Here is an 11,731-nt window from a genome sequence, read left to right on the forward strand (position 1 = left end):
CAAAAGTACCCAAATAGTCATAGAAATCTTGAGAAAGAAGAACTATGTTGGAAGTACCATGGTATCTTACATCAAACTATACTACAAAATTATAGTAATAAAAACAGCATGGCACTGGCTTAAAAGCAAACACATAGATCAATGAAACAGAATAGAAAGCCCACGAATAAAACCACACTTATATGGTCTATTATGGTCTTATATTTGCCTCTAATCTATGACAGAAGAGGCAAGAATATACTAAGGGGTAAAGATAGTTTCTTCAAAAAGTGGTGATGGGAAAACTGAACAGATACATGCAAAAAAAATTCATTTTTTTCAGATTACAAAGATATCCGAATAATATGGACTATATGCCTAGGCAAAATGTTTTTTTACCAATAGCACGGCGAAGGGCATCATTGACTTCCTTGTTTCTCAGAGTGTACACCACAGGATTAAGGAGAGGAGTAAAAATGGTGTAGGTCACTGAGATCAGCTGATTCTGGTCTACAGTGTTCTCTGACTTGGGTTTGAGGTAGGAAATGGAGGCACAGCCATAGTGGACAATGACCACAGTGAGGTGAGAAGCACAAGTTGCAAAAGCCTTCTTTTGGCCCTCAGTTGAGACAATCTTGAGGATGGTGGAGATGATAAGGATATAGGAGATGAAGACCAAACCCATGGGTACCACAATAACAACTGAGCTGATGATAAAATTAATTGTGTCATGCAGATTGGTGTCAGCACAGGAGAGTTTCATAATTGCACGGATCTCACAGAAATAATGGGCCACCTCTCTATCACAAAAGGGCAGCCTGAACACAGAAGAAATCTGAATTATGGCCACAAGAAGTCCAATGCTGCAGGATCCCCATACCATTTGGGCACATATCTTCTTATTCATGATGATCGTGTACCTTAAGGGTTTGCAGATAGCAACATAGCGGTCATACCCCATTGTTGTGAGTAGAAAGCAGTTGTTGATGGCCAAAGTGATAAAAAAGAACATCTGGGTGGCACAGCCAGCCAAGGAGATGGGTTGGTTTTGTCCTATAAGGCTGGAGAGCATCTGTGGTACAATGTCCAATGTGTACATAGTTTCTGAAGTCGAAAGCATACTAAGAAAGAAGTACATGGGGGTATGAAGATGATGATCAATGCTAATAATTGTCACAATGAGGACATTGCCAGCCAGGGTTAAAAGGTACAAAGTAAGAAATACTACAAATAAAGTAAGCTTGTGTTCATGAAAGCTGGAAAAGCCCTGGAAAACAAACTCACTCACCCCTGTGTGGTTCTCTCTCTCTTCATTGATAATCCACATCTAAAAGCTGGAGACATAGGCCAGTTAGTCAGAATATATCAGTTCCCAATGTTTTGAGCAGGAGAACTCTAGGAAAAGGAGATAAGAAACTGCTCCTAGAAGTATGCCAGGTAAATGGAGGCTACTGTTAACTTATAGGTAAAGATAAAAAACAGATTAGGAAATAATTTTATGTACACAGATTTATATACAAAGGTAAAGGATGGGGTAAAATGGAAGGATAACTGGGTCAAGTTTAGAAAAGATGTCCTGATGAGTTAGAACATAATCATTAGGGAAAAACTGAGGCTGAAAAATAGGAAATGAATAGTTTTGTCTTGAATTTTAGTTTCAGAATTTTGTTTACTTAAAACAAATTTGCTTTAAAAACATTGTTTTTTAAAAATTTTCATTGAATTTATTGGGGCTACATTATTAATAAAATTATATAGATTTCAGGTGTACAATTCTATAATACATCATGTGTATGTTGTATTTTGTGTTCACCACCCCAAATCAAGTGTCCTTCCATCTCCATTCATCCTTCCTTTACCCTCTTCTACCCTCCCACCCCACTTTCCCTCTGGTAATCACCATACTATTGTCTGTGTCTATGAGTCTTTCCTTCCTCCCTTCCTTCCTTCCTTTCTTCCTTCCTTCCCTCCCTCCCTCCCTCCTTCCTTCCTTCCTTCCTTCCTTCCTTCCTTCCTTCCTTCCTTCCTTCCTTCCTTCTTCTCTTCCTTCCTTCCTCCTTTCCATTGGTTTTTTAATGAAACATCTTTATTCAATGCTTAAGTCTCCTCTTGCTCAGAAAGTCTCAAAACTACATATAATTTGTCAATCCAAGCTCTTTTCAATTGCTAGTTTTGCTCTGCAACTAGTTCTCTTTAAATGTGTGTATTTCTCTGTGTTTTCTAGCTTTTGCCTGCATGTGAATTTTCACAGCTAGTCTGACTCACTGCTATATTCTGAAATCTCTTTTTTAATTTTTTCAGAATTATAAACTGGGTATATTGGGGGAAGCCAGGTTTGCATATCTATTCTATTTTCCACTTGAGGAGTAATTGGAGATCACAAAATTAATTCTCATTGAAAAAAATTAATAAAAATGGTTACAACAAAAATAATACTCTTATTTCATTTTTTAGTTTATAAAGATTTTTACATATATTGTTTAACAGCATAATGATCCCACATTTTAGGTAATTATTATTTCCATCTTGCAGATAGAAAGCCTAAGTTACCTAGGGTTAGATGATTTCTACAAAATTAAAAGGTCATAGATCCAACCTTTTAATTCTAAGGCCATGGTAATTGGAAAGAAATGAAAAACATCAGGGAAACTGAAAAGTTTTAATCTGAAAATGTTTAGATAAGTAGATAAAATATTATCATATTAGTAATAATACATGTCTACTCTGCTTGGCTTAATATTTTACATTCAATTTACTTTAAGGAAATAACCAGAGATATGTATCAGGATGTATGCATAAAAAGTTTTTATAATATTATTTATAACAATGAAGGCCAAAAACAATGTAAATAAACAAAGGAATGATTAAATGAATTATATCACATCTATTTGATGGGAACTATTCAGCCATTATATATTTATAAACCTCTGATATGAAAAACATGATAAAGGTAGATACATAGATATGTACATAGTTATATAGATACATATGTAGATACAAAGATGCATAGATAGACCATAATTTTGTAAAAATAACACAAAGAAAATAAAAAAGAATAAATGAATAAACAAAGGTAACACATTCAGTGACACACCTCCATTAAAAAAAAGGCGGGAAGAAAATATACTAGAATGCTAAAAATATATTTTTTTCTGGGTAGTGAGTGGAGACTCTTAAATGATCTGTCTTTTGTGTTCTCTATATAGTACAGATTTTCTTTTTAATTATTTCTTTCTAAGCACAAAGCCAAATTTTATAATTCTGTTCCCAAATGGAACTCTATAATGAGGTTGCAAAGAGGATTGAGAAGAGGTGAAAGTAGGGGGTTAATTTACCTTTGAGAAAAGAAGTTGACAGAACAGGTATTTTATAGAAATTTGTACACCTAAGGACTACATCCAGAGGAAATTAACTTCAGTTTTTAAAGAAAGATTATAGTTGGTAAACAGCAAAATTTTCTGAATACTGCTGGAAGTCAAAGGTGGCAAGTGAAGCACTATCCTGGGTGCAAAATTTAAGGGAGCAGAATAATCAAGATGAACACAATTTTAATGAAATAACTTTTAAAATCAGCACAAAAATCATGATAAAAAATTTGAAATTTTAAACAACCACAGGGTCAATTCTAAAGGACACATGAACAAAACTAAGGGAGTTGGAATCAGGGGAGGGAGATGGGGATGTCTGGGGTTGGGGGGAAAGGCAGAAAACTGTACTTGAACAACAATAAAATAAAATAAAATAATAAAAATTAAAAAATATTACTACAGTGAGATGTAAGTAGTTGGATGAGGACAGATATTGGAATTTTTTCACTAAATTTTTTTAGGAACAGAAAAATATAAAATATTTCAAAATACAGGAAAAATGTGCAGTAAAATATGTAAGTATACATTTTCCTCAGGCATGTGGAATTAAGCTTTAACCATTGCTAAGCTTTAACCATTGTTAAGGACTTAACCATTACTGTTTGGCTGAGATTCATGATTTATTACTGAAAAATAAATGAAACTCAAATCTTATGTAAGTGGAGAATCTATCCTACTCACATTAAAAGGAATAGAAAAATTAAGGTAAAAATTCATGATAAAAAATTTAGAAGAGAAAAGATTGAATTGAGCTTATGCATTATTATAATTGCTCTCCTCTCTTACCACCCTCTCAGGAGAACAGTGATTCATAAAATGGCAGAGACCTGATGTGTGATAACACTAAGATTGTCATATGATTATGATCATTGAAACAAAATAGCAGCCTCCATCTGTGGAATCCATGTCACTAAGAAACACAGCACTTTACACCGTATTCTGTTTCTGTGAATTCTGGATCTTTAGCCTAACATCTCTTCACAGTAAAAAATATACCAAGGGGAAAGGGGAGGGAATTTCAGGGGAATTTCGGAAGAAAAGGGGGAGGGTATACAGGAACAAGTATAAAGGACACATGGACAAAAACTAGGGGGGTGGAAATGGGAGGGAGGTGGGGAGAGATGGGTGTGTGGGCTGGGATGGAAGTAAAAGACAGAAAACTGTACTTGAACAATGATTAAAATAAAATTTTTAAAAACTATATAAATCTATTATCTTCTAGAAAAATCATTTTCTACTTAGCCCTGGCAACCAATCCTGCACAAGGGGTCAATCATAACCATGTCATTATTCAAGTTGTTCCAGTTGGAAGCAAGCTGGAAATACTCATATGCTTTGTAGCTTAAGTTATTTATATATAATTTAATCATATAAACTTAGAGTTTGGAGGTAATTTTAAAAGCTCAACATTCCTCACAAATAGTATACCAAATTCTGATTCAGTGCTTACAATTATTGGAAATTCTTTATCTTACAAGTTAGCATCTCCTCTCACTTAAAAAAAACAGATACTAAGTTAACTTAAAAATAAAACAGGTTTTCATGTTATGAAAATGCTTAAGGGAAAAAAACCCATCCGTATAGTATAAATGGAAAAGTTAGTTTTCTAGTTTTGTATGCATTCTTTGTTCTAGAAGTAAACATAATTCATGTTTGTTTTTAAAATTTATTTCTGTATAGAAGTTTTCTATGTATATTTATGCATATTTCCATATCATTTCAATGTTACACAAATGGAATTAAATGTAACACACTGATTCACAACTATATTTTTTCACTTAATAATATAGTAATAATAATAATAATATTAATAATAATATTAAATCGTGGCTACTTTCCATAAATCTATCTCTATCTTTATTTTCAACAGTACATAATATTCCATTTATAGGTCCATATAGACCTAATATTAATTCTATTTTTGAATGGCCTTAATTCTTAGAAAATGTTACCTTCTATTGATTCCATATCCATTTCCCTGCAACTCTCCACCTGCCCACATTATCTGACCTCCTATTTTCCTTTTAGCCAGGCAGTATTTAAAATATTTGAAGACCATTATCATGTCTGCTGAATTTCATGTCCTTGAATACATTATCACAGCAAGATGATCAAAAAGAAATATAATATTAATGGACATGAGAATCAATACAACCAAACACTGAAAACCATAGAGGGGAAATAATAAAATTTTGGAAAAAAATATATGGCATTCCATTTTCATTTAGTTCTGTCACTGCTTCTGACCTTGGTAATAGGAAGGAGTCGTCTCTTTCCAGATAGTGATCTTTAAAAAGAATTGAGCCTATGCAGAGAAAGCTCATGAAAACACCTTGGTGTGGAAGTAAAAACCCAGAAAGCAAGGAAAATTTGGCTGTCTCTAGTATCAGAGAGAACTTCAAATTATTGCTATATTCCTCGAGAATGGGGACATTAGTTCCTTTGCTGGATAAGTAGCCCAGGAAAAATACAATCTCTTCGACTTGAGGTTTCAGGAGTTTTGGGCATTTATTTTCCCAAGAGAAGGAAATCCCTTTGCCCTAAGTCTCTTGGGAATATCCCATTAAAAATCTCTCCAGGGTACTAAGAAGTAAGAATGTGAGAATCCCAGTGCTTGTCTCAAGAGTCTCATTAGGAACTTGGGTAACAGATGAGAGAGTGAATGTCAAGTGTTTACTCACTATTGAGGTTTGCTGAGATTTCAGGAACTAATACTGCATTGATTTTTAATCAAGTAAAACCTTAGGAAGACTCAATGAGCTTATAAAGAGAACACTCCAAATTTTATTTTGTTAATGTTAGAGAGAAAACCAACTTCCTGAAACTTATACAAATAAGATGGGGCAAGCAGAGGGATATAGGGATAAGAGGTTCTCTTATCCTATAGCCAATTTTCCTTAAATCTCAGTGGATATACATGTCAGCCTAACACTCCCATTTAGAAAGAGCAATGTCCTATGCTTGGCAACAGCAGAAGATACTATCAGACCTATTCTCTGTGCTCCCTTCAGTTAATTTACCAATCTTGCTGGAGAGAAAATAAAAAAACAGTAGATCTCTATTCCATCAAATTCAGTTCCTGGCTCGGCACAACTCCATCAAGATGATATCTGTACTTATGGCAGATGCTTGAGGAGCCATGTTAAAGCTAACTTGTAAAAGGAGATTGCCATAACAATCTTCAAACCAGACTAAGAATTTTCTGTCTAAAATAATTCTATTTTTCCTTTAATTAAAAAGTTATACATGTTAATTATAGAAAACACAAAAAAAGGAAAAATAAGATATACTATTTATGATCTCCAATTTATAGTAACACAATTAACATTTTGGTGATGTGTTTTCCAATCTTTTCTCCACACATTCATATGTGTGTATCTGTTTACATATATATAGACTTAAGTTTATGCCAAAATTAAAGTAATGGTTATTTTTGTATCTTTTTGTCACTTGTAACAACATGAAATCATTCTATACAAACTTCTTTATACTCAGCTTGTTGTTTTTCTCCTAGGAATATATGGCAAACCTTTGTTATATCTATGAACAATTTTCTACATTATTATTTTAAATAGAGGTCTTGTCTTTAATCTTAGGATTGCTCTACATTACAGTATTGTTTCAATATCTAAACATGCACCACACATTACACTTTTTTTGTTAAGTCTTTAAAGTCCCTCTTAGTCTAAACCAGGGTTTCTCAATAGTGGCACCGTTAATTTTTTTGCATCAACCTTTTAAAAATACTTTTATTTATTGACTTGATTGAGGGGGGAGGGAGAGAGTAAGGAAAAGAGAGAGAGAGAAACATCAATTTGTCATTCCACTTATGGATTCATTGGTTGATTGTTGTATGTGTCCTCACCAAAGATCGAACCTGCAACCTTGAAGTATCTGTGGAGCACATTCTAACCATCTGAGCTATTTGGCCAGGGTGGCACTGGTGAAATTTTAATAATTCCTTATTATGTGTGTGCAGGTAGGGAGAGCAGTGAGAAGGGGAGTTGTCCTGTGAGTTATATTTAGTAGCATCCCTGGCTTCTATTCACTAGATGTCAGAAGCATTTCTTCCCCGCCTCCATTCCACTAAATTGGAGAAATCAAAAATGTCTTTAAATGTTATCAAATATTCCTTGTGGGGAGAGGGCATCCTCCTTTAAGTATGGTTTGTCCACTATCACCCCCACTTTTTTTACGTTCCATTGACATGTTTAAAACTAGTTCAAAGTCTCTCCTGATATCTATTTACTCATTGTATCATTTAATTTGTTCTTTATATCTTATATTTTCTGTACACTGCAAATTAGCTCTCAAAGCTTAATTTATGCACTTTTGACCTACTAAATTATGTTAACTATATTAAACTGTATATCCTATAAAGTATATTATAATATACTATACAGTATACTATAGTATACTATGTAAAATTTTGCATTACATATTTATTCATAAAATGTTGCATATAGTATACTATATTATACTATATAAAATTTTGCATTACTTCAGGCAGTGTTATCAGATTTAACAAATAAAAGGCAGAAAAATGTCCTTCAACAACAATAAAAAAAATTAAAAAACACATAACAGTTAAATTTGAATTTTAAATAATCAATAAATATTTTTAGGATAAATCTATCCCAACTATTGCATAGTATATATTTACACTAAAATTATTAATTATTTATCTAAAATTTATATTTAACTAGGCATTCTTTATTTTATCTGGCAACACTAATCAGGAAGCACATATTGTTTGATTACCCCTCTCTAAGCAATGGTAAATTGATGTGTTCCATGTTGCAACAGCCTGATGCTCTGTTCAAGTAGAGCCTATTATCCTTTTATTATTTCATATTTGATACTTTTGTCTACATTACTTTTATTATGGGTTATGAACAGTGTTTCTCTAATCATATCATTTCCTCTACATTTATTCCATGGAATTTTTTTTTATATAGAAGTTTCTTTCATCAATTAGGGCAAGAGTGCAAAGTAGAACTGAACAGAACAGGAATTCAAACTTGGGACCTCTGTTTAGTGTGCATTTCATTATACACAGTGAAAAAAATTATTCACTTTTGACTTCCTGATAATACATGACTACAAATAGTCACAAGCCAGAAGCCTATGTCATATAATTAGCAGAGATGTAAAACAGCAGAAATATAGCTTGCATGGAAGTGATGCTTGAAAACTAAAATGATTTATTCTTTTATATTACTTTTATTGCATTTTTTCCATTGCAATTTATCCTCTCTATACCCTCTTTCACCTGACCCACCCACCAGCTCTAGAAATAAGGGGTAAATGATGGCATCCAGAACATAAAAGAGTAATGAGAAATTTTAAAAATCTGCAAATTCTTCTGTTTCCTCTTTCATTCTGGCCACAAATTCTGAGTAACACATAATCAAAATAATCTATGCAGCCAAGTGGTCTGGTGTATTTATCATAGCTACCAATGTACCATAGAGAAGCAAATTGCTAGTGGTTTCTGAAAGGACCAGGGTGGTGATTTACAAAGAAACTGTGTAGGTCAAAGTAGACTCTCTCTTCTTCAGCCATGTGACTGCAGTGAAGGGTACCTATAAACAAGAATTAGTGTAAGAAATTTCATCTTCCTTTTCATTTGTTGACATTAGCATATTGCTTTTTCAGTTAATTAAATTTGTACTTAATATCTTGGAGTTAGAATAATAGAAAGAAGATTAGAAGATCATATCTTTTCCATATTTTATAAACATCAATAGTGTAGGCAAGCTATTAGTCATAAAATAAATATAGTATGATACTAATTACCTAGGAATTAATTGAAGAGTATGTTATTTTATGATCATTTTAGTAACTATGGATGCAAAGGCAAAATTTGTAGTTCTCACAAAAAATGAACAATTAGAGAAAGAGTTGTCTAGAATGTCTCTAGTGCTCTTCAAATGATCATTATTTAAGGAAAATTGTCTCTAAGAAAGAGGAGGGTGATTTTTTATATTGTAACATTATGATAGAAATAATCAATGAGTTAACTGCTTATTTATATCTCATAATTATTTATTGAAGATCTAAATAGGTCCTACATTTTGCTAAGCATTAAGTAAATAGCAATGATTCAAACACGTATATAGTATACGTTGTGAAGCAAGACAAGAAAAGATGTAATTTTCATTTATTGTGGTGCATGCTTTGAAAGGGTAAGAATGGAGTAACAGATGAACAGTAAGTAACCTTCTGCAATGAATTTTAATATAAATTATTTATATTCACGAGTAAGTAAAAACCACTTGGAAATGAGTGGTCTGGTGTATATATCATTAAAGATTAAATGAATCAGCATTCATTCTTATGATTTGGAGTAATGTCTCAGAGACTGTTCAGCTTTAGTGAGTTTACCTTCTAGATGTAGGACTTCCATGGTTGATACAGACCCTGGAAGATGTGGGTTACACCAAAATTTTTCTAATTATCAAAGTCATTGGGCTGTTCCTACTTCTTTTCCTACTTGATAGCTATAATGTATTCAATGCTGTTAATCATTCTCTGTCTAGAAACTCTCTTCAGCTTTATTCTGTGGTACTTCTAACTCCTGCTATTTTCACTGCAGAGAAGCTTACCAGTGGTGGTCATTTAGCATATACTATGCATCTGTCAATCTGTTCTTAAGAGAGGATGTTGAATATCATTTAATCTGGCTATTTAGTGAACTTGATGTTGTTGAGAGATTTTACGGCACTGTTATCATTCCAGTATGTGAGTAACCTAAATTAACCAACTACTCACTCTTTATCACACCACTCTGATTTAATTCTCTGCCTTGTTACTACCTGGTATGCTTTTGTTTATTTCTTTGTTCATATCTTTACTGCATTTCATCTCACAATATTATACAATCTTTAAGAGCACTTGGTTTCTCACAATTTTCTCGGTTTTAAAATTCAGTCAAAACAAACAAACAAAATAAATCTTATAATTTAGGTTGGTACATGCATACCTCAAAGATATTTCAGGTTTGGTTCTGAATTACTGCAATAAAGCAAATATAGCAGTAAAGTAACATATTTTTGGTTCCACAGTGCCTATAAAAGTTATGTTCAAACTATGCTGTAATCTGTAAAGTGTGTGACAGCACTGTGTATGAAAAACAATGTATCTATACATGCTTTAATTAAAAGATACTTTAATGTTCCCTGGCTGGTGTAGCTGAGTGGATTGAGCATGGGCTGTGAACCAAATGGTCTCGGGTTCCACTCCCAGTGGGGGCACATGCCTGGATTGCAGGCCACGTCTCCAGTGGGGGCCACATGAGAGCCAACCACACATTGATATTTCTCTCCCTCTATCCCTCCCTTCCCCACTCTCTAAAAATAAATAAATAAAATTGTAAAAACTTTAATCCTAAAACATGCTATCATCTGAGCCCTTTGAAAAAATGCTGCCAAAAGATTTGCTTGATGCACCACTCCAAATCAAATCTCCTTCTATTGCCATTTATTCCCCTTTTACTTTCTCCTACCTCTATTCATCTCCCTTTCCTTCTGGTAATCGCCATACTAATGCCTGTCTATGAGGTTTTTGTGATGAGCCTCATGTTAGCTCAGTCTTCTCTCTACTTTCTCTATTTTAACCCATGTTCTTAGGTGCAACAAGGCTTCATTTGGTGGTCACTGGATGCAGTTGTAAATTAAAAGCCAATGCTAATGTGAGCGCTGAAATAAAGTGGCAATTTTTAGTTAAGAAATAGTCATCTAAATGATTCATAATATACTCACATTCATTTTTAGATTATCACTAATAAAATGTACATATTTTATCATTAAAAATTGCAAATCTCTGGTTATTAGGAACACTGGCCTATCTGAATGGCTACTAAAATGTCCTGAATTTTCTGATATTTTGTCTGTTTCTATTATTCAGTCCAATGTTTAGAACACACATTTCAATTTTGATCAGACATATAATATTCAGTTGTTTTCTTAAATCTCTATGATAATACAATTGGTTTTGAAGGAAAAGTTTATTGGGCTCTCCCTATATTTAAGTCCTCTAGTTTCACCTTCCTCTGGCTCTTTCCTGTTCTTCAAAATCTAGATCAGTGGTTTTCAAAAACAATCAGAATTCAATTTATGACATGCAGTTTGTAACACTTTCTTTGTCGTCCTGATTAGAAATCCATTGATTATGAGTTTGACTAACAGAGATGTAGTTACAGTGTGACTAATGAAAGTTAATTTCAGGTCCCTTTACTTGCATGGGCCTCTCCAAAATTCTGGAAGAGGTTATATGTTTTTTGCAAAATTTACAAAACATATTTTAGCCACATTTGGACAAGACTACTTTCTCCTCACCCCGCATCAGACTTCCCTATCACACTATTGGAACCATGATGATAG

At 33.3% G+C, this 11,731-nt stretch overlaps 1 protein-coding gene across 1 annotated transcript; it reads right to left on the reverse strand.

Moving 5' to 3' along the window:
* Positions 1–349: 349 nt before the first annotated feature.
* LOC123820575 (olfactory receptor 10J1-like) lies at positions 350–1,306 on the reverse strand. The gene has a single exon (XM_045841393.1). The coding sequence runs from the start codon at positions 1,304–1,306 to the stop codon at positions 350–352; it is 957 nt and encodes a 318-aa protein (XP_045697349.1).
* Between the last annotated feature and the right edge of the window lie 10,425 nt (positions 1,307–11,731).

The sequence above is a fragment of the Phyllostomus hastatus genome, unplaced genomic scaffold (genome assembly GCF_019186645.2).
Source record: "Phyllostomus hastatus isolate PE091 unplaced genomic scaffold, TTU_PhHast_1.1 phas_contig_36, whole genome shotgun sequence".
Lineage (NCBI taxonomy): Eukaryota > Metazoa > Chordata > Mammalia > Chiroptera > Phyllostomidae > Phyllostomus > Phyllostomus hastatus.